Genomic DNA, 24388 nt, shown 5'->3' with positions numbered 1-24388 from the left:
AATCCGTTTGTTTTAAACTAGACCTGATCAATACATTAATGTTTTCTGAAAACATCAAACAAACAGTGAAAAGCCCTTTTATTTAATCTGGTATCAGAAGCTATGGACGAGATACCAACTTGGAGGACAACCATTTGCTGCTGAGTAAACATGCAGTAAATATGACAGTAAGGAACAGAAAGTTTGATCGGCAGCCACAGTTCTTGCACCGCTCCAAAGGCTGTGCTGTCCTGGCCAGTAAGCCGTGTTGCTCATATCGGAAAAACCACAACTGGTAACATGAACAAAAAGAACAAAGCTAAAGAAAACAAGATTTAAGGGCAATTTTCCTCCGTCCAACCATGCAAGTTTTGGGCTTGAACCAATAAGAACATCCGTTTAAAATGGAGGACAGCCTAAAGTTTCAGCACACAATGCTGGTTTCCACTATCTTGAGCAATCTGAAAGTTGCTGTGCTTGGCACAACTACTGAACAAACTGATTTAAAAACTTTACTTGTTTTCGGTACAGGCTACTAATAGGTATGGGTTGCAGCACATTCTGGGCAGGGGGATATCCAAAAGATTTTTGCTGAAAACATAAAAAAAAAAACCTTAGCAGGTGTGTGTTTGGGGGAGATTTCATCAAGGAAGCAAGGGGAACATTCCTGACATTGCCCAAAGATTGGCCCAAGAAAAGGGTTAGATTTTTCTTGTGTGCACAAAAGACCAAAGAAATGAGAAGGGAGAGAGAGAAAAATGGCCCAGCCCTAAAACCACAACGTCCTTCCTGACAAGCATTTAAAAAAAAAAAAAAAACTTCACTTTCTCCTCCAGCTCTCTCCATTTCTCTGCACTTTGACTGATAGTATTGCAAACTTTCTGCCTGTTTAAAAAATTTCTTTGCCAGATGCAAAATTTGTTTTTAACACAGCTATTAAAACCTTTCACAAGAGCAGAAAAAAACAGATGAACACTTAAATCCAATGGGCATCATTCATGTGTAATGAAACTAGAACTTGTTTGCTCTGCCTTGCTAAAGCATTTAAATAAGGGGTAAAGTGTAGATCGGCTCCATTGTCATCTAGTTGCAAAGTAAAGTTTTTAGCTAAATGCATGTTTATGTCTGCATAGTGTGGCTTTTAGAACTCCTTAAATCTGGTTCTGAAGCCTCAATTCATGCGAGATATTAAACATGGGCACTTAACGTCAGCACAGTATCAGTGTCATATAATTATGTTAATTATATTAAATCATGTTTATTAAATCATGTCAAAGGTTTGCAAATGAACAAAGAAAGCACAAAAGTTCTAAACTAATAACTAAAATAACTAAACTGTTTAGTTTAGAGTTTGACATGTTTTCAAGCCTTTTTTGCGAATACAAATCTGAAAAGTGTGGTGTGGCCGCTACTTTTTATTGGAACACCTCTTGGTCTTTTATGGTGCATCTTTACAAATGTTTGCACTTCTGGAGACTGAATTATTTGCCAGTTTTGTGAAGCAAAATGGGTCAGAAAAGAATGAAGTAAAAGACATTACTGTTTTTTCCTAATTAATGCAGGCATAGAAAAAATCAATGACTCACTCTTGTTATTACGTCTTAGTTACCGCTGCACATAAGGTATCAACTTTGCCTTGCAACAGAATTCATGCCTTCTGAATGTTCCCACGTTTTGACACATTACAACCAAAACAGCAATGTATTTCATGTATGTGTTAACACGTTATCACATTATTCTGCCACCCCCATGTTTAACAGTAGGATGGGTGTCCTTAGAGATGTGTATTACCACTTTTTGCCACGAATAATATTTACACACAGGCCAAAAAGTTTACTTTTGGTCTTTTCTGACCAGATCATCTTCTTATTGATGCATCCTGCACTGCCTTTGCCTCCATGTAAGGGAAATGGCAAACATACACTTTTTTTACTAATTAGGTCACTTTTGAAGGCAAATGATTGCACTGTTAATTTATTGAAATAAGGGGCTAAATGCAAAGCGTGACACTCGTTTTTACATGTTATCGGCAGATATTTTGAAAATAGTATAGTTTTTCTTCTAATTTCACAAGTATGCACTACTCTGTGATGGTCTTTCACTTACGTTGAACCAATAAAATACAAAAAAGTATGTGGCTGTAACGCAGCAAAATCTGGGAAAAGTTCAAAAGGCAAAATTTCTTTGGTAGGCACTGTAACTGTTAGTTTGACAGCAATAAAAGACAGAATCAAAATTACAAGCATTCCAAATTTGTATTTGTCATATTAGACTCAACAATAAGTATTTTGATAATTGCTGTATACAAGTCTATGACGTTTTAGGTAAACTGGTGGTGTTCAGGTGTTTTCTATCCCACACCTTCACCCTGAAAAAAATTTTTTTTTGTTCTTCTCAGTAGGTTTTGCTCCTGACTTGTTTTCAGCTGTTATATATATATATATAATCTCAATTATCTCTGCAATAAACCAAAGCTGCTGTGACCAACATTTGTTGAGTTATTCATCAAACCATAAAGTTTCTTTTGTTTCCTAACATTTTCTGGTTCCCATGTGTTTGTCTTATTGCCCTGTTGTGGCAATAAATATACAAATAATGATGATAACACGAACTTTGAAAAACAAACAAACATATGACGTAAAATAATACATCAACTAAATGTTTTTTATGCATTATAGCTTAAGAAACACTACAGAGTGTGACATCTCCCACAGCAAACTAACAAACTATAAGTTGAGTTCATACAAAGGGATATTACTTTATGTGCAGTCTTTTCCAAATAATAGAGAACAGTTTAAGAAATGCACACGAGGCTGATGAGATGAAGAAAAATGCAGTCTATTCAAAAACCTCCAAAACATATCTTTATTTCTGTTTGAAAATGAAACATTTGGAAAAGATAGCTGTAATATTTCCAGTAAATCAGTGCCAGCCTCAGTAATTGTCAGAAAATCTTAAAGTTGGACAGCAAAATCAATAAGGTGAATGGGAGAGCTCAGTGCAGATCTGTAGTTAAGCCGACAAAAGTCTGGTGGAATGAGAGGCTGAGGGCCACAGAAAGAGGGGTGAGAAAAAGATGGGTATTCTCTCTTAACACACATGGCCTCAGTTTCCCCTCCCTACTGTGCAGCCATGAGACCAAAACATTCAAAGAGCCAAATATGGTCTTCATTAGAATGGCAGGGAAATGTAGCGGACATACATCCTTGGTGCATTCTTTCTGCACCAATGTGCTTCTGACACAGTGAGACGATGGGCTACAGTAAATGTGGCATCGTACGAACACACGACAAAAATTGGGTCTGTCTGATAGCCTGTGACACCCAGAAAGTGTGCAGAAAATAATCACTTAACTAATTTTTGCTGTTTGCAATGGTATGTCCATGAGCAAAATAATGTGAGCTCTCCCTCTTGACCAAAACATCTGAATGGGGATCTGTGCATACTTCAAAGTCTGGGCTGGGACGCTTAGGGTGGAAAAAAAAAAAAGCAAATCCACAAATTCCTTATTTGGTCTGGCAACTTCTGCTAATCCTCCCACAAGAATATACTTTTCCAAACATTCGCTTTGCTTCTGACTGAGCTATAAAGGGCAATGCTGACATCTGCTGGCAAGAATGCAATGTCTATTTACTTAGACAAATGTGAGCTAGAAGCATTCATGTCCCTTAAACTGTTTCAGCTTTTCATGTTACAAAGACAAACGTCAAGGTATTTTATTATTTTATCAAAATGTAGGGCATAATTGTGAATTTGATCCCAAAATGATTTTCAAAAGTTTTTACAAAAAGCAGAAAGGTATGACGTGAATATTTTTTGCCCCTCTTCAGTCCAACACTGCTAAATAAATCCTAAGCTAATACTTTCAGAAGTCAACTTATAGATTTCTCTATGTTTAATCTCATACAGCTGTTCTGGGAAGGGCCCAGAGGCTGGATAGAGAACATTAGTGAACAAATGACGACCAAGAAACACAGCAGACAGGTCAGGAACAAGCTGTGGAGACGTTCAAAGCATGACTAGATTAGAAAACAAGATCCAGAGCTGTGAACATCTCACTGAGAACAGGTCCGTGCCCCAAGTGCAAATCATCCCGCGGAGCACCTCTGGCCATTTCCCCTTACCGTGGCTGCAAAATCTACCGTGTTGCATACCTGCTCTTTTCTGCATCCTACGATGACAGCGAAGAAGTCAACGGTGGTGGTCACCCAGCGCTCCATTCTCCAACACAGATCTTATTCTAAGGAAATGTCAGCAACCACAATACCTCCTTATGAAGCTCAATTCCTTTGGGGTCAGGAAAAAGCTTTTAACTGGTGCTCTACTATTCTTTCACACTCTCTGGTATGGGCCTGCAGCACAGAAACTGCCTAGATGATTGGACTACCTGTAAGGAACTTATCATTTCTATGTGACGAGCAAACATGCAGCTTAGCACACAGGATAATTAAGAGTCCCTCACATCCTCTTCATTGTTCCTTTCAGTGGCTGCACTCCAAACGCAGACTCCCCGGCCCAGTGCTGCAGGACACAGAAGAGAATGATGATGATGATGATGATGATGATGATGATGATGATGATGAACTTTATTGTCCTAAAGGAAATTTTTCTTGGGTACAGACTCTGGCTGCTACATAGTCCAAACCATGATTGTCACAGTACAATACTATAAAAAATTCCAGAGAAGGGCTACCTTTGTTTCTAAAGCTGTACTCCTTTTAACTCTTAACCCTCCCATCCCCCATATTTATGCACATGTAAGTAATGTATATTCATGTATGTATTCATGTATGTATTCATGCATATGTTTCTGCATAAATGTGTAAATTTGCAGGCTGTATGTAAGGTATGTTTGCGTTTCCATACATTGCAAATTATATTTCTTTTTGATGCAGCTTTTTAATTTAATTGCTAACCTCTTATATTACGATTCTTGTCTTTTGTATAGTTTTTTTTTATGCGTTCACATTTGTGCTGCTTCACTGAGCCCTTGAATTGCCCCTCGTGGACATATAAAGTTTTATTGCAATGAATTAAATGTTGCATAATTCTCTACAATAGCGATGTTAAAGTAAGTACGCTTTTGCCAAAATCTTTAGTTCTAAATAACTTGTGGGCCACAAAGATTCAAACATTGGTTTGAATGAAAACGCTGGAATAAATATTTTACTTGGTAAACATACTAAACACAACATTTTAATGATATAAGCAAAGTAGTATTTCTTAAGAAAAGGGGTCTATAAATCATAAACTCATATAGGGTCTCACAAGATTGCCCAATTAATGACAAAAATATACAATTTCCAATTTTTTGGTGGACAAAAAAGTAATATGGGTCAATCTAGCTTTGAAACTACTTTCCTGTTCCATTTCTATATTTAAAGTAGTGCTCAGTTTGATAATATCACTGGCCAAAGTCATTAGGAACCACTATGGAGGGCCTGAAGAGAGCCATACGTGGCTCCGAAGCCCCAGGTTGCAAAGCCCTGGTCTAGCTCATCAAATCCCAATAAAATAAAATAAAGTTTGTGGTTGCAATGTGACGTAATGTGAAGTTTTTTGATCTGGGATAAGATTATGAAAGAATATTGTGGTCTGATTTGTGGAGTATGAGTACTTAAGGATGCAAACATCTAGAAATGCATGCAACTTCATAAATCTGTTTGCCAAAAAACAAACAAAAAACTAGTTGTTTAAAACATTTTTTTTATTTTTACTTTTAGTGAATACAAAAAATACTTTTGTGACCAGATAAATATTGTACATACAGCATCAAATGATACAACCGACGCAGTCTGTCAAAGAAAGCACAACACCTATTTATAACAGAGATGGCGACTCTTATTCTATTCCAGTAATACTCAGACACGTCTGCTGAACAGTATATTTCAGGATAAGTCTTACATTAACAAAGAAAAACATTTTTTATAGTGGTTTAGACAATGCAACAAGAACAAAGAAGTTTCTCAGCTCAACATTTTAGTGGGATTGGGCTAAGTGAATTTAAAGAATTTCATCACCTCCGATACATGTAGCCACATGCTCACTGAATGCAGTGTAGTGTTAGTAACTAAACCCTAAAGGTATCCACAGATGCCCTTTAACATCAGCACTATAACACTGCCGGCAGGTATAGGCCACCAGTATGGCAAAAATCTCGCTGTTAAACGGGCATAATGTTTCTGACCCAGAGAGGAGAAGGCGCAGGCTCCCAGCCAGCCTGATGTTCAGCTGCTTGCAGCGCAGACTCAAGTAAGGCACTAGTACACGATGCAGACACGACACGAGCATGGACACACTGAGGAGATGGACAGTAGTAAATTTAAAACATGTGTAATTCATTATTTTGATAAAGACAAAAATAACCTCAGTTTCTTTGAAAGGAACTAGAAGCTATTTCCTTATAAATATGAAATGTGATGGAGGCCTTAAATTGCTGTCTTTAACATAAAAGATGTGAAAATGATATGCTCAATTTATTCCAGAGCTGGAGGCCCAATACCTTTGTAAAGAGCTTATTTTCTACCCAATAACGGCAACAACTCAACACCACCTCATTGTAGTATCCTCCGTACTTCATTTCCATAGACAGAGTCTAAATATATAAAAGGACGTTAGAAAGACAGGACAGTGTCTGGGGTAAAATGGATACGAGTGTCTAGATCAGGGTTCCTGCACACTTTTCCTTTCAATTTCAACTCCAACATTTTCCTGACACAACTTTCCAGATGTTTTGGTCAATCTTCAGACCATATTTAATGTAAACGGTTAATGTTAAAAAGTATTCACACCCCAAACAGTTTTAGGTTGAAAGTGATCTTTTAATTTGACCAACTTTTTACTTTTGAATATAAATTTTATTACTGTTTTGGAGTGATCTTTCCAGAATGTGTGGAAGGAGCTAACGATTAGGGTGATGGCAAGGAGGCCTTCCAATCTCAGAGAGCTGGAGCTCATCACCAAAGACAAATCCTCTACATACAGGCTATGAGATGCAAAAAGCTTGTCAGATATTTTAATAAGGGTTTGATTGCTGTAGTGGCAATAAAGATTTCCATACTGATTACTGAGAAGGGTGGAAATAATTAAAATCACATTCTTTCAAAACGGAGGCTCCTTTACATTATTTTATTATCTTTTGAGAATTCCTACCTAAAACAATTTTTTTTTTGATTGAATGAGAATAATCTTAAATCTAATCTGCCAGGGGGATTTTACATGCACTCATTTTTTAGCATAAACACCATATTAATGTAGGCCTCATTATTTATTTGACCAGATGTTTCCTTTTGTTTTTGCAGGACGGAATGACAACAAAACAAAGGCTGGGAGCAAAGCTTTGTTTTTCTCTAATTCACAATATCCTAAATTATACTCACAGGCTCAGAGAATTTCTGTAACCATAACAGTCAAGACGGCGGCCGCAACAGAACGGCTTTTTGATGATGCCCTTTATTATGTCCTGAATGAGCTGGATATTTCTTTTAAAAACTCAACAACTGGCTGCTCGCTCTAGGAACTAAAACAGAGCGTATTACTTGGAGTTTGCATCTTGTCTGTAGTTATCTGATTGGTTCTAGACTGTTTCTGTTGACCTTGTTGGTCCCGCCCTACTGGCGGCTTTTCACACTCATATACCGTGTTTATGACGTAAATCAGTCTGGCCGGCCAGGCTAGCGCAGTACAATGACAGAAAACCTCAAGCCGGTCTGTCATTCACTTCAACCATATCTACTGCTATGGCGCATTTTTCCATTGGATCGGACAAATCGCATGGTTTGGTGTGTTTCAGCCTTATAAAACAAGTTAAGACATATTCTGCCACAAGTTAGCCAGGACCTTGTTGGATGTATAATTTTGCCCCACGATGAATTCTAACTTCTGTCTCTCTTTCTTGTTTTGGAAAATATGTGTTGTTTGTTGTATCATTGACCATAAAAGAAGAAGGGGTCAAACCAGTAACTACAAAGCTAAAATGAATATGACATCCATCCCTAGTGAGTGCATGGGAACTTCAGCCTAAAACTGCCAGTACATGAGACAGTAAGGAACATGCAACTTCTCTGCCGTTTCCCAAATGAGTTTATGTTCTAAAACAAATCTCAAAGTTCATCCATATTACTTGTTCCATCACCTGAGTAACGTCTGTCCATGAAATGTCTACATCTACCACACCTAAAATGCACAACTCAACAATGGAGGCGGTACATGAAAAAAGAATAGCAGACACTATGGTGACTTTGTGAATGCAATAGAATTTTCTCTTTCATGTTTGTCCAGATCTGAAAAATACTACAATCAGATTTAAAACTGCACCAGAACACTGTGAAGGAACCCTGTTTGAATACAAGGGACACATGAACTAAATCTGGTTTGAGGAAGTGGGTGAAATTTCCATCCATATGAAAGCAAGAGAAAAAAACAAAACATGTCAAACAATGGAATAATACTGTTTATAACTTTACACAGTTCTCTTTATCTTAGGTGAAAAAAAAAATCAGATCCTTCGAGTGCAATATCGTACAAGCAGCAAGACATTTTTGGTCACATTTAGATTAGAATATCTAAATAAAACTACTTTCTTTTTCATAGAAATTTGCTTTAATTGATAGCATGGATCAATGCATTTTTCTTATGTTATCTCTTTACCCAGTTCACTGTAAACCAATTAGAGTTTGGCATCAAGAACACCTTAGTTTAGATAAAATTCATGACAAAATATATTGTTTTAACTCCAATCTCCATAGACTAAATGTTTTACTCTAATACAGGAGCCTTTTTGAACTGTAATGCTCTATTGGTATTGGTTAGTAGCTTTATTGATATGTGTTAAGAGTATGGTGCATGCAAGCCCACTGTTAAAACAGGCATTGCCTTTACTGCTTTTTGATCATCCTTAGAGGAATTTTCCATATAAAACGTAAGCTACAAACCTTTGTTTTCAAAACATCAATTTCATCATATTCTCTAAACAGTTAAATAACGTTCTGTTATTAGTCAGAGATTTAGCCTTTGTAAGATCTTTGATTCATGCCGGTAACAGTCGTTAATGCTCGTGATGCACTAATACCCACACTGAAAATAACTATCAATTTCTCTCTGTTTGCTCACAATAACAACTTTCCTTATATTAAAGTCTGAATGTTGAAGCCATTCACTGACAAACACATCACACACACTTACACTCAAACAAGTACACTACAAAGCACAGGCACTTGTTCTTGTCGACAAACAGGCCTGTTTCAAGTGCTGAATAAAGTCTTTAGTGCCGTCGGAGCAAAGCGGGCGATGGTACATCCGCATCGTCTCCTGTTCAGGAGAGGCTGTCATCTGCACATCAGCCTCCTCGCCCGCAGGCTTAGTCAGCCCTCGTCCTCCCTCAGTTCGCTGGGCAGGAATTTGTATTGCTGCTGTCGGATCTGAGCCAGCTTCTTCCGAGCCTCCTCCAGCTCTCGCTCCTTCCTCAACATCTCCTCCTGGGCTGCGATAATCTGAGAAGATCAAGGACAGCTCATGGGAACCACACTTTTCCAAAAAAATGTGTTTAAAAGTCCTCCGTTTACATGTGCACCTGTTCTCGCCAGGTGCCTCGTGTAAATTTTATTCATTTCTATGTCACAATTTTACCTCAACAACAATGAGAGTATAGAAGTCAAACTTGGCTGACTTTGGTATAATAGCAATTTAGTTGTTAAAGTGTAACTCGCCCTGCATAACTCCGTCCCCAGGTACATATTGAAAAAAAAATAAAAAATAAAAAAAATGGGCGGTTTCAAAAAACATGGATGAGAGGGCAAGATCTGGTGTTTTTGCCACCGAACTGTCTTTTGAGGTGGAGGATTTTCACCCCCTAAACGCAGGGCTATGATGACCAAAGCATGTATTGTTAGAACCAATAGGAAAATTCAACTGCAATAGCCACCCTTCAACCCTGAGAGGGCAACACAGTGACAGTTTTAAGACAAATATTGGAGAATTAAACAAGTCCACATTAAAATGTAAGAAAAAAATGCACAGTAACATTAACGTATCACCCTTAGGCCCGGTTTATACAGTTTATCTGCAAAAAAATTATTTTGGGGTGAGTTACCCTTTTAACTTAGAACATAATTAAGTCTTTTAAACCCAAACTGATATAAAGAAGCACATAAAACTAGTCAAGACAAACTTACTTGTTTTTTCATCTAAAGTTACAAGCTTTTATCCTGAGCTTGAAGGTCTAGTGTGCGCATGATGAAATATACATTTTAAATTGATTTTATGTGGTCTGCTTCAAACTCAAAGCCTGCCATTAACAATGGTAAAACAAATTCCCAAAGAAAGTGCTGCTAGCCCAACACTTCTGTGTCTCTTTCCTGAATGGGGTCACTGATGGAGCTTTTGCTGTCATTAAATATGTGTCCTGTATGTTTCTCTTTGTTTCCATAGCAAATGTTGCTGGACCAGTGCTCCTGCATTATTTCCGTCTACTTCCTCTGTCTACATCCTCTCAACCACCTGGCAAATGGTAGATGGCTGCTGGCAGATCCCAGCAGAACCAGAATTCTTGCAAAGGATGACGAATGTCTGCAAAGATAACGACTTCATGCAATTGGGAAAAAATCTTAGACAGACATCTTTTACCACATTGCCATAAATGATCAGTCTACTTTGATTGCTTTGAAATTGGGATAGAAAGATAGAAAGAGAGGGGATTTAATTAGGTCTCAATCATATTTTACGATTGGCTTGTATTGGGATGAATTTAATTTACCTCAATTGAACCTACACCAATCTGGATTTGATTTCATTGGATATGTTTTGGACATGTTCATCCTATAAAATGGTATAAATAAAAGAAAATAAATAAATAAACCAAACTAAATAAAATTTAAATTGCTAATGGCAGCACTTTGTATTGGAAAATCAATATGGCACTTGAAAGACAAGTCACAAAAAAAAATGATATGCTGTTCACAAGTAGTTTAAATCAATAATATACTGACAGCAGTAAAAAGAAAGAGAGAAATAACATTTGTTTAGTTCTTTTCCAATCTTTTAAAGGTCATCCACAGTGTAAGCTGGTAACAGCAAGAGCGGGAACCCAAAAATCCCCCAGTTTGTTAACGATACTGGCAAGATGGAAAGTGACGAGTTTAAGTTCAGTCATGGTGAGTATCTTAGTGATATAGGAACCCAATCAGGATCAAAAAGAAAGTATGACATAAAAACACTCATTGGATATTGTTGATCTTTGTTTGCTCTTGCAGAGATGAATATTCTCTGCTCTAACAGAAATGCAGTTCAAAGTCTTCTGAGGTGTGATATTTTGCAGTTGTTGGTGTCTACCAAGCTTGGTAAACAGCTCTGAAAAAGATCTGATGGGTTTTTTATCTGTGGGAGCTCATCACAATTTCAGAAAAACAACTGTGGCATTTTGATACATGGGCAAGAAACGCAAACGCTCAGTAACATTTAGCGGAAAAGGGCAAACCACGCAGTCGGGAGGATTTATATCCAAGACTTCACAAGATCCATTCATAGATTTTTTTTTTTCCCCCAACCTGAGCAATGCCTCCGACGAATTTGGTCTTCACCACAACGCTGTCATCCTCTGTCTTGTCAAATGCTGCCTTTTGAGCTGCTTTGACCAGGTTGTCTGAAGCCCGCTTTACCGCATTGCCAGCAGCCTGGAGACGGGACGTTAATAAAGTCATCACACGTATGATTTATGCATCTCTCCACAGTTGAACCCAAGTCGCGTTTCAATGTTACCTGCAATCTTTTCATGGCTTCAGAATTGTGGTCTGCCTTCACCTTGCAAGCTACCAGCAGCTGAGCCGTGGAGGCTGCGACTTGCTTGGCGGAACAGATTAGCTTCTCCTCGCTGGCGTGGCCCTGCACTGAGGCATTAGCTGCCTCACACAGGTTACTGGTGGCGGCTGCTACCATACGAGCCTACAACCATGAACAAAGTCACACTCATACTTGGCTGAGTTCCACACTTAGTAAAACCAAATTTATATAGTAACCTCTCAAATAAACTTACAGCTGATATGAGACCCTGTGACCACTGGCCATCGTCTACCGCATTAGCTAGAATGGATCCCACCTGAGGAAAAAAAACAAAAGAAGCATCTTACGCATGAAAAAAAAACAAAACTGTTGGGTTATTTCTTTAACACAAATGCAAGGTTTATCCTGTTGGATCAAAAACCAGATCGCCAAATCATCATTTCTGAACTATTTGTCAACATTTTCTGGCTTTATTCACCGGAAGATGAGATATGAAATGGTCAGATGGTGAAATGATGCGTTATAATAATGCTAACATCAATGGGCTGAGTTAATTACTTTTAAATCATACCAGAAAACAATTTTTTTCACTTAATGTAACATTAACTTTTTACCTGCTAATCAATTACCACAAGCTAGTGCTAGCTAAATTCAACATTCACCCCCTATCCAAAAAATTGCTCATAAAGTTATTACAGACAATAAATGTCTTATTAGGCCTCATTATGTTGTCTTTATTGACTTTTTATCTCATAATTTTAAAGCAGTATAAGCCTAAAAGCAAAACACTTACAGTTTAACCCAAATATTTTATTATGTGATTTATAATCTTGTTATGATTCATTCCATTGATGGGTTGGAAAGATTGACTGCTGGACAATATTAACTTTTACCTGTAATTTTATTTTTATTTTTAGTGGAAACCTGACCCTGTATGCTGGCTCAAATAGGGTCCTTAACATAATCCTGCTGTGTTGACTCAACCCAGAAGCTGGACCAGACCGTATCAAGACCCAGAAATGAATTAAATATCTCAAAAATATCTCAGCAAGGTTTGTTTTTAACCCAGTAGTCATGCACAAGTATTTGAGGAATTATTCTCTGACCTTGCCTTGTGCCACCAGTTCTCTCTGAGCTGCTGATGCAGATTTTACAAGAGCACTGGTTGCTGCAGCGATGGACTTCGCTGCTTCTAAGATCTGGTCCTCAAAATCCAGCGTCTCATCCGCCTGCTAGAGAGAGAAAAAAAACCCAAAACGTTATAGATCCCAACCTGCAATTAATTAAGATGAGAAATTCCTGTACTGTCACACAAAGGGGAAATTTAGGCGTGAGAGTGGCACACATTCAATCGTAATGAAAAAAAAAAATGAAATATGAAACCAAACATCTGTCTTTCTAAAATTCAAGAAGCCACAGATAACATGACAGTGATAGCGGTTCCTTTAAAGTACAGTGATGTTCAGTTTTTGTCTTTGACATAAATCAAAACTTGATACAATGCATTCTAAGCGACATTTAGGCAGCACGTGAACATTAACGGTCCATTTCCACCAAATGAACTGGAGAGCAGTATGAGAAATCACCGAGGCTCAGTCCGGGAACATTTAACAAATGGCCCTCTCTGCATCAGCAGTCAACAGGATGTGATTGACCACAGACCTCCATAAACACATAAGGCACACGTGGCTGGAGACAGGGCGGGACACTGTAGGAATATGTTTGATATATAGTTGGACTGAATAACAACCTAATATATCAAACATATCAGACAGAGCCCTGCAGAGAAGGCTTCCAGGTCTACAATGGCTTAGGGAGTTGGGAAGGAGGGGTGGGGGTGGGGGGGTGGGGGAGGAAGCATGCTGGAAACAGGAGAGCCGTCTGCCCTTAAAGGGAGGAAGGTGTGAAGGAGAAAAGAGCAGAGGGAGTAAAACGGAAGAAGAAATTTTCAGGCAGTTGTTGGAAACATAAATAAAGCCTAAACATCTGTTTGAAACGGCATATATTTTTTACAGATGTTAAGCTATAATGAAACACAGCACATGAGTTTTTTCCCCCTTTGCAATACCGTTGTCTTAATTCTAAAGATAATAGTTAATAGAGCTTTACAATTTTTAGTTTGTGAATCAGATGTACCAAGCCTTGCAGAGGTCTTCCTGTTCAATCTCAAATTGCTATTTATTGGGATTTTACATGATTAATGGATGCAACATAGGGCATAAATGAAGTAGAATGAAAATGATTCCTCTTTTATAAGTGTCTTAAAAATTAAATAAGATCCAACAAATCCAATGAAACCAATGACCTTGTGAAGTCATCCAGCTAGCGAAAGAGATGACGTGTGTGTGGTTTGGACTGTACAGAGTAAACAAGAGTGAACACACATTATTAGGAAGACCAAGAACCACACCAGACAGGTAAGAGATAAAATTGTAAAGTTTAAAGCAGGGGTAGGCAACAAAAAAGTATCCCACGCCTTCAACATCTCACAGATAACTGTCTGAGTCTGAAACAACTCCAAACCTAACAAGACATGGCTGTCCACCTAAACTGACCAGCCAGGCAACAAGAGCATTAATCGGAGAATCAGCCAAGAGGCCCATGGCAACTTTGGAGGCGTTGCATTGATTAGTAATGCAATCTAAAAAATCTGGTCACAAAAAAGGGGGTAGAAAAAAATGCATTGTTTAAAGACAAAAAGACAAAGGCTATGAATTATTGGTTAAAGTTTGCCAAAACGCCATAGAGGGGAGGCAACTGATGTTGCTTTGTTCAGATGATATTAAAATGATCTATTTTGGCCTGTATACAAAATGCCGTTTGTGGAGCAAAACTAACACAGAACATCACCTTTGTTGGAAGGCCTTTGTTCAGCACAGAGAGAGTTGCTGGCCAGTGGTGATAGAAAATACTGATAAATAAATAAAGATGCCAAAATATTCAACTCATCTTCCAGCAGGACAACCACACTAAATACACAGCTGCATCTAAAAAATTTGAATACCATGAAAAAGTAAAAAAATTCTGTCACTCATTTCAGAAAGTGAAACTCTTATCATATAGATTAATTAGTTGTAAAGTGAAATATTTTAAGCCTTTATTTGTTCTAATTCTGATGATTACTGAGTACACATAAGGAGAACCTAAAACTCAGTGTATCTGAAAATTTAGATGTTACATAAGATCTTTTGAACAAACATGTCAGGCTTCTGAAAATTATTATTTCAATGCTTCATGGCATGAAGGCAATCAGCCAGTGGCTCTGCTGAGTTGGAAGCCCTGGCTGCTTTGACTGCAGCTTTCAGTTTATCTGTATTGTTAAATCTGATGTCTCACATCATGACAATAACCTACAGATTCTCTACTGCAGCAGCCCCCAACAACAACAACAGTTACATCGAGTTTGGCTTTATCGAGAATGAGGATCTAAAATGATATTAGATGGAGAATGATTCTCCATCTAATATTAGGTGTATTTATATATATATTTTAAAAACATACATAATTCCTAAAGTATTTACCAGTACAAAAGGCTGTATAAAAATACTATCAGCATGAGGAATCTAAAGGGGTTCTTGGAAAAATGTTACCGCTGCTGAGGGGTTCCTGGCCATGAAAAGTTTGAGAAGCCCTGCTCTATGGAGTTCAGGTCAGCACAGTAACACCATGCTCACTGAATCAGCTTTTGGTACCTTAGGCAGTAAGTCCTGCTGGAAAATAAAATCAGCATTTCCATAAAGATTGTCAGCAGAAGAAATCAGGAAGTGCTCTAAAATCTTCTGAACGTCTGTCAGGTGAGCAGTCTCCCTGTGATTGTATAGCCTACCGCCCCAGACCAGGAGACCATTTAGGGGGTGAGGAAACCTTTGCAGGTGTTTTGAGTTAATTTCGGCAGCTGGGCTGTGACGATATGACTTCCCACAATTTACCTTTTTATAATATTTTAATGATCTGAGACACTAAATTTGGGGTTTTCTTTATCTGTAGGCTATATTCATCAAAATTACAAGAAACAAGTCTTGAAATGTTTCACTCTATGTGTAATATGTCTATGTTATAAATGAGTTTCACTTTATAAAAAGTGATAAAAAATATTGAATACTTTCACAATATTTTCACAAAATGTTTGGAGGCTCATGGGTAAAGCCAGATCTACATTGAAATGGTTCGGATTGCAGCATATTTTTTTGCTACAACGACCCAGTCAAAGTCCAGCCTATTTCCAAACGGGAACAGTGGCAACACTCAAATAATGATGTTTACAGATGTTCTCCATCCAATCAACTCAGCTCCAACTGTTTTGCAAAGAGGAATGGGCAAAAGTTTCCACCTCCACATGCGCAACCCTGGTAAAAATAAACCTTAAAAAAAGCTGCTCTAACTGCAATGAAAGCTGGTCCTACAAAGTTTTTTTTTTTATCTCATTTTTACTGATTATAGTAAATAGAAATAATGTAACATTTTACTTCCAGGTAAGCAGAGCTTTCTGTTGATCTATCACATAAAATCCCAGTAAAATCTGCAGTTATAACATGAAAAACTATGAGAAAGTTCAAATCATGTGAGTACTTTTGCAAGGCACTGAAAATAATGTTTCCTCTGTATCTTTATCACGTTCCCATTGTTCCAGCAAACCTTTCATGGCAATCTTTTGTCTTGGTCTTGACCTGCACTTCGCAAATTATAGAAGCACATAATCTTTATCTGTATAAATATGTAAATTAGATCTATTCAGCTGTTTAAAAAATAAATTACGTTTTCCCTTGAAATGTTAGAGCTTGTCTTCCATATGCTCACTAGGGGGAGCTACTGACGCATAAAAGATGAAAAGCCTTTCCTTGATCCAGCTCTTCTTTCATAGATACAAAAGTCTTCCTAAATTCAAACTGCTGCCTGGGAATTATAGTGTTTATAGTATAAAGCAGGGCTTTGCATGGTCTTTATTGAAAATATATGGCAACCTAAAGTTATATACTTTAATGTCACACAGAAATAACTTGAACGGATAATCACATTTAGAGGAAGAACTATGAAAAAAAAGGGGAGGAAAGCTTTGGAGTCACAAGACTGAGAATACCCAGAGACAGATAAACAAACTGCACAACCATGCAGAGCATGCCACAAAGACAAGGCTGCCTTACTCGACGAAAATAAATAAATAAAAATTTTTTTTTATTTAGTTTTGGTAGTAGTAATTCTCACTTATTTTTGCATTTTTGCATTAAGCTACATCTTCAGTGGAGTGAGCGGAGAGGTGAAGTGGTGGTAGTTCGGAGAAGAAAAACACCGCTACAAAACAAAGGAAATGGGTTCAATAGGACAGAAAATTTCTCTTTCAAAAAGGGTCACAGCAGTTCAGCGCACATTTGAGCCCAATCCAACATAAGCTTGACAACCCAGCTGTGTAATTACATCTCCTGGCAATGCGGTTCAAAATAATGTTCAAGAGAACCTTTGAAGAAAGTTTTGTAAGTTAGCTCCCTGGAAGAGCTCTCTGAGTCAACATGCTGCGTGCGTGTAACACAGTCTCATCCTCTCCTTTCATGATTCCATGTCAGCGGATCAGTTACTGAAAAAGATGACTCCACTTCAAAGTCGGCGTCACCTTTCTCTACCTACATCCCACATCATCTCTCCGGCTGATTTATCGCAGAAAGCTGTGTGTTTGGGTTTGAGTGGGTGTAAAAAAGGTTGAGTGGGGGCACTTGTTACCTTGGGCTTGGCCCTGGGCTTGAGCTGCTCCAGTTTCTTGGCAGCGGCTTCAATGGAGGCTGCTGCTCCGAGGAGCTCGGTCTCAGCGATGACGGTGGGGTCCTCGGGGTCCACGCAGTCTGATCCTGCAGGAGATCGATAGCCATTGGATTACTGATGCATTATCCCCCCCCCACCCCCTCCACCTCCCGCCTGTTTTTTTTTTTTTGCACTGAAGGTAAACAGAAGCAACAGCCCTGCATTTACATTTCATTTAACAGTGCTGTTATGCCATCCATTCATCATTCTTAAATGATGCTAAAATGCATTCGGTATCACAATAATGCCTTAAAGCCAACCGAGATAAAGGTAAGATAGACCAACAACACATCTGATGGATCAGTGTGCGTTTTTATAGGTTTTTAAACGTCCATAAAGCTGAGCTGCTCAAGGACAGCTTGGTTAAGCAGATGGGGATGATGTTTATAGATTATGTCGATCACTGGGGAAATCTGTTCCGCACCCAAACCGCCAAGCTGTCTACTCTTCACCCCCCCCCCCCACCCCCCCCCCGACCCTGATGAAAGTTGATCTTGGTGTATAAAAACACACCATATACCACTTACCTCCATCTGAGGCAGCAAGGAAAGAGGGGGAAGGAGAGAAAAAAAGAGAGACCACATGGGACATTAGAGAGGTGAAGTGGATAGCCCCACTGTGTGTCAGGCTGTTCTCTGAAATCTAATTCTCACCCAAACACAATCTATTAGCCCTGTCAGAAGCAGTACTGCTGCGTGCACGGACACTACTTCAACCATCCTGCAAGGCTTCATTTTGAGCACTTTGCATGCCAATTACTTATGGCTATGATTTCAATATTCTAAAGTGATTTTCGCGAGCCGTCTTCATCAGAGATGCTGACAGGTTTGGGGGCTTGACTCACCGGCGCCATAGCGAGCGCAGGAGGATTGCACTAATCTTAAACATCGGCACAATCCTGTCAGCGGTTTTTACATCTCATCAAACTCATTTGGCTCCCTACCAGGACCCCTGCCTCGCATCAAGCTGAATATTTTACACTAATCCGGCTCAGTCCAATTTCCCTCTGCACTGCCACCAAAATAATGTCTTACAGTAATTTTAAAATTAAAAGCTGACAGATGCAGCACCAAAAATATTCACGTGTAAAAGCCTATGTGTAAAAAAAACACAAGAAATTCAATGAATCTTTCATTGCAATAACATAAACTCAAAATATTAAAATTGGAAAATAAAACCTTTAGTAGTAGTATAATTTATTTACTACGAAAAAACTCATTGAGATTCAAACCCCTCGTGCAAGAGTGACCTGGCCAAGACAGCAGTAAAAACCATACAACATAACTAGCAAACAAGACCAAATACACAGACACATAAACAACAGTTTCACATTTCAAAAAAATACATAAATAAAATCTCTTTTTAACTTTAAGTTACAAGTGTCAAGTGAGCAAACACCTCTGTTCTTTAAAATTAACTTCAATTCACCTGAAGTTAGAAGAAATGAAAGTTTCAAATCCATTTTATTCCATGTAGCAGGAGCAGAAATTTTCTCTCAGTATGATCTAACCTTGAGTAGCAGAATTGCTGCTTAGATAACTGGGGTTGTATTAAGTTTTCACAGCAGGGGTTCTGGTAACTTGTTTCAAACTTGTTCTTTTTTTTATACATTAAACCAATTATTTCTTAATGTGGATTTCCCCCCTACTAATAAAACATAAACATGTTAATTGTCTTTTTTTAATGTGGGGTTATGCTACTGCAATAAAAGATAAATTTACCAAAACATCTTGACTAGGGTGCCTATAAATGTGGCGGACACATACATCATGCATGCTCATATTCAGGTTATCAGTAAACTCTTCTGCTTTCCAAGTACTCTTTGTCCAGTCTGCATGTATTCTCTTGCTTCTTCATTGTGTCTACTCATTTCTTCCAAATAGCAAATTTACCTGAGTATCCTGCACTGCATGGTAGCTTATTCTCCTTAATAAAACACAACACGTTCTCATATGTTCCTTAAACCCCTGAATGCTGAATCCTCCATTAAAATGTTACAACGGGCAGGACGGGGTGCATTAGTGACTAAAAAGCACTGAGCTATGCAGCGTAACTAAAAGTGTTTGATCAGCAAAGCGAGTGGGTGTGTACGCATGTGTGTGTCACCTTTCATGGCCTCAGCTGTCTGGACGAGCTCCGTCACACAGGCTGCCACATGCTTCGAATGCATGGCCAGCTGCTGCTTCTGCTCCGGCGTGGGTCTCTGTACCACCTGAAAGCAGGAGAGCGCAACTTGTAAAAGCACATTAACAAGAGGTCAACTCACGTTATGCTCCCAAGTCATGACATGGATTAAAATAAAAAAATAAAAGGAAAAAATAAATAAATGAACATCTGATCTATGCTAGATATGATTAAATACAGTTCTCTTAATCGACCTCATAATAAACATGGACATGACATGAGTGTCAAAATGAATTAGCTGGCATGCTCTGACGCAACATGAACGTCAAAATGAGTTCCACAGGAAGTAAACAATAGTGGAAAGAAGATCGGTTTTCGTACATTTCAAACCTTTCAGAAAAGTTTGCATTGATAAATGTGGCTAAACAAAGACAGACTGTGGAGAAATAATGAATTTTCTTCATGCGTCGTGTGCTACAATAACTCCAGTGCAGAAAAAAAAGCAAAGCTAACTGAATGCCTTGTTGCTCTCATCCCAATCATCACCAAAATGTTTTTGCAAGACTCGTAGGATGAGAAATACCTTTACTGTTCCACAAAGGGTAAATTCTGGCATAACGGTGGTAAAAACACCCGTAGAGTTACACACTATATCAGTAATGAAAAACAAGCTAATCCAATGTTAGTTCTAAAGCAACAGGGAATGAACTAATCAGAAAGGCTAAAATAAAAACATAATGAGTATTGCGCAATTACTGGATATGTCATATTCAGATAAACGTGAGAATATTCAAGTTGAACAGAGGAAATACAGCAGCCCATTTACACAACGATGTGAGAAGAGAAATGCAATATGCATGATTGTACAAGCAACACCCAGAGTAGCTAAAGCGTTTGCAAATGGACATCAGCACCTGAGAGAAAATTATGTAAATGATTCATGCTCAGATCAGAACCTGCTCAGATCATTTAAAGCTGCTCTTCCTGCTGACCATGACCAACATCAATTTACATACAGAGCAAAGAGGTCAACAAGAGGATGCTGTAAGATCACCTCTCCACACAGCCCTGACCTACCTGGAGAAGGACACAGCCTTCATTGGGATACTGTTTGTGGACTTAAGCTCCGTCTTTAACATTGTTATTCCCTATGAACTGGTTAATAAATTGAGCGACCTAGACCTGGGTGGTTCACCGAGCAGGTGGATTTTGGATTTCCACATAAACAGACCAAAGACCGACCGGATGGGTGAGAACAGCAACAACCCTCATCCTGAGAGACACTCCAGGGGTGTGTCCTCAGCCCCATTCTCTACTCAACATTCACTCATGACTGCTCCCACATTCAATCCAGAAACACCACAGTCAAGTTTGCTGATAACACCACTGTTATAAGTCTGATTCCTGAAAATCAGGCCTGAATAACTTTGTAATCCATAAAGGTTTCAATAGAAACCGACACGTTTTCTTTTAAATAAAACTTGTTTCTAAGTGCACACACACATATAGGTATTTGTGACATATTTAACCCTCAGACCTGCAGCACTTGCTCTAGAAGGTTGATGTATTCGGTGGTGCACTCAGTGCCATACTGTAAGGCTTTTCCTCTCAAGTCCTCGCCCACTTCAGGATGGTGTGCAGCTTGCTGTAAGGTAAGGAAAACAATGCAAACAATGTCATTTAATGACAATATTAAAGTACTTAAATAATACTCAATAACTAAAATGTCCAACACGAGCCAGAGAAAGCAAAGAGGTGTAAGAAGCTGTTGGAATTTTGTTAGAAAATAGTCTTCTTTGAAAGACACTTCCCGCAGTTCATGATTTACAAAGACATTCTATCTCCTCCATTTCTTAGAATTGTTTTGCTCCTGTTATTAGTTTCTGCTCTGGACTAATGAAGTCAGAACCAGAAGATGGACGCTATTGTATTTTCCTCTTTTTAGCTATAAACACAACTGTGAAGCAGTGATGGAGAATTTATTTTTTGCTTTTTTATTATATTAACCCTTTTAATTTTTTATTTGAAGTTTATTCTTTGACGTTTACATTGGAATAACTTCGGCTGTGTTCTGTACCATGTAATTATCCAGGTTTTGTGGTGGTGATGGGGCTTATCCATGATATCTTTCATTAAGACTTTTCATATCTTTTTTAACAAAAAATTTAAATATGTGTTTTCAACATCCTTGAGCCATTTTCTCTGATTCATAAAGCATTTTGAATACACTAGGCAAGTTTTTCATTTTGTTTTTATTCCCTGGTGTTGATGTTTGCTTTGCACTAGGTAAATATAACTTTTATGATAAAAAACACACAAACTAGTATAGCATTAAAATATTTAACTAACTGTTATACATGATGAAGTTAAAAAAGATAAAAACATAGCTTAAGTGAGCCTGAAGTTTGTAATTATTAAATCCAGTGTACACAAATACAAATATAAAAACTATACTTATTTCAGAGTAAAAAAAACATGTCCACGATCAATCCTTTAGATTTTTACTTAATTAAAAAAAGATGATATTTGATTTGAATTGCGTGATGCTGACTTAATGCTTGTTCACCATCTCAGATATTTGCAAATATTATTACCGACTAAGAGCTTTCAGCATCTGCCCCGTAGAGTTAAGGTGAGGAAACACATTTGCTAGGGTTCATCTACGGAGAATTCTGTGTTAGGACTAAAAAAGCTTTTAAAATATGCTAAATAATTTGAAAATAACTCCATTGTGATGTTGCCTACACCCTTTTGTAGCTTGAAATCACCTAAAATCTGTATATTCAGGTCAAAGCTTCACAAAAAGTGGAGCTCTTGAAATCAGACTCAAAGTTACGATTGGTCCACCTCTAATTAAAACTCAGCCACCGATTCTTAAATGTGGGAAAACACTGCCTGAACTGCCCAATCATAGTAGATCCATATTTGTGTTCCTAAAACTGCACGGCCGGTGATGGAGGATATCCTGACAGATGATTTCTACTCTGACTTTGAACACTGTGTCACATCCCGCTGTAGTATACAGGAAATAAACTTGACTCGATAATATCAACTCTCAGCAGGCTCAGATGTTCCCTGGCAGGATGGTGTTTGTCCGCGTGAGGCCTGCTTTGGCAGGGTGGAGTGGATTGACACCTTGCAGGTAGTCAGCATATCGGAGATGGCTTTGCGGCTCAGGTTGGCAGTAGCGATCACGTCCTCCTGCTGCGCGGAGTTGCCCGCAGCCACGGCTTTGGCTGTGGCTACAGTGATGCCCTTTGTGTTGCGGATGAACTCCTCGGGTGAAGTGGATTTGTCCGGGATGTCCTTGGACTGGAACACCTGATGTGAGCAAGAATCACAAACGTGCGGTGGGATATGTGCTCAGACAGAAAACGACCACAGTCTATACAAGTTTATTGGAGAGGAAACGGTGGTAGCATAATAACATGAACTTTGTCGAGTTTGCATTGAACCGTGCGTCTCCGTAAGACTCCATTGAGGCTAAAGGTCCTCTGATAAGGATTAGCCGCAAATTACATAAAAAACAAGCTCTTGAAACTTCTTCATTTCTCACTCTGGCTGTGTCCATTACCCAGACCCTGATAAGAGCTGTGGGAAAACCTGCAGGGGCTGAGAGCGGAGAAGGAACAGAGCCGGACAGATAATAAAAGGGGGGGGAGAAAAAAAAAAAGAACAAAAAGCTTCCCTGTGTTGTCCAGAATAATAGACACAGATATCCCTGACCCAGCTATGCAGAGAGGCTGCTTCTCAATGTTTAACTCTCAACAGCCCATGGAGAAGAGGCTTAGCCTGTCAGCTGCACTTACTGTCAGCTCCTGCTTTATGAACTCGATGGTGGCCTCCAGAGCCCTTGTCCCACGAGTGGCTTCGTCCTCCACTGCCTTCACTGTTTTTAGGAGAGAGGTCACGTTGGTCACCATGACCTGTGAGTGAGGAGCGCAAAAATGAGGCTTGAACTTCAAACAGGAAGGGACTCACTTCCTCCTCTTACACTACAAATATTATTGTACAACATTTCTACACTTCTCTGATTATCACAGCGTGAATAATAATCTATTGCTGTTAAGATATAAAGAAACAAATGAACTGGCTCGTTGTGCCACACTATCCTATCAGTGCCGTGTCCAGTAAACTGGAGTAAACTCTGGCTTTGGAATTTGAAAAGCACGATTGCCGGGATTTTGACGGTATCCTGTTCAGAGGTCACCATATGTTGGAGGAACTGGACCAATCTGTCAACATGAGCACATCCATGGGTGGCCCTAATTCCATTTAGATGAGAAAACCCAAGTAACCCTGTTGCAACAGCAATGCGTGCAGGATTGTTTGGTGCTTACTTAAATTGGAAAAACATACATTGACAGAAGAAAGTTCAACAAACTCTCCCAAGCAGATCTTTGTTTGGGTCTGTTTAGAGGCACCTGAAGCTGTGTTGCTACAAAACAATTGCCCTTGATTGATTGGATCCTTATGCAAGAGCTCTGCAGGCTGTGCTATTTAACAGTTAAAGGAAGTTTTGTGGACAACTGGGACCTCTTCGGCATGCTTTAATATCTACAATAAAGCACACTCTGCTGGAAATTATGTAAGTTAGCTGAACGAAACCCGAACCTTAGATAACCACTGTTTGAAATGTAGGTATTGGTTTTTGGCAATGTTTAAAAATAGAGACGTGTCCAATCAGACCTCATAGTGAAGTCATTCTTGGATTATTTCA

At 38.7% G+C, this 24388-nt stretch overlaps 2 protein-coding genes across 5 annotated transcripts in view; both read right to left on the bottom strand.

Annotated features, from left to right (window-relative positions):
* Nucleotides 1-4199, bottom strand: part of lactb (lactamase, beta) — a 9321-nt gene extending 5122 nt beyond the window's left edge. Inside the window, 2 exon segments of the mRNA XM_036145014.1 lie at nt 3887-3911; nt 4104-4199. Coding sequence (XP_036000907.1) covers nt 3887-3911; nt 4104-4199 — 121 coding nt within the window.
* A 1468-nt stretch (nt 4200-5667) lies between these two features.
* Nucleotides 5668-24388, bottom strand: part of tln2b (talin 2b) — a 144650-nt gene continuing 125929 nt past the window's right edge. For 2 of the 4 annotated variants that reach the window (XM_012871470.3, XM_021320956.2), the window contains exons 48-58: nt 23478-23594; nt 22804-22989; nt 21206-21313; nt 19651-19756; nt 18072-18077; nt 17467-17591; nt 12861-12986; nt 12008-12070; nt 11734-11916; nt 11523-11648; nt 5668-9470 (exon numbers count right to left, since the gene is read on the bottom strand). In XM_012871470.3, coding sequence (XP_012726924.2) covers nt 9342-9470; nt 11523-11648; nt 11734-11916; nt 12008-12070; nt 12861-12986; nt 17467-17591; nt 18072-18077; nt 19651-19756; nt 21206-21313; nt 22804-22989; nt 23478-23594 — 1275 coding nt within the window. In that variant the 3' untranslated portion in view covers nt 5668-9341. The remainder of the gene's footprint in view (nt 9471-11522; nt 11649-11733; nt 11917-12007; nt 12071-12860; nt 12987-17466; nt 17592-18071; nt 18078-19650; nt 19757-21205; nt 21314-22803; nt 22990-23477; nt 23595-24388) is intronic. The other 2 variants (XM_021320955.2, XM_021320957.2) reach the window with 1 other exon arrangement.

The sequence above is a fragment of the Fundulus heteroclitus genome, chromosome 2, assembly GCF_011125445.2.
Source record: "Fundulus heteroclitus isolate FHET01 chromosome 2, MU-UCD_Fhet_4.1, whole genome shotgun sequence".
NCBI lineage: Eukaryota > Metazoa > Chordata > Actinopteri > Cyprinodontiformes > Fundulidae > Fundulus > Fundulus heteroclitus.
The sequence above is the reverse complement of the archived record's forward strand: the minus strand, read 5'-3'. Positions and strand labels throughout refer to the sequence as shown.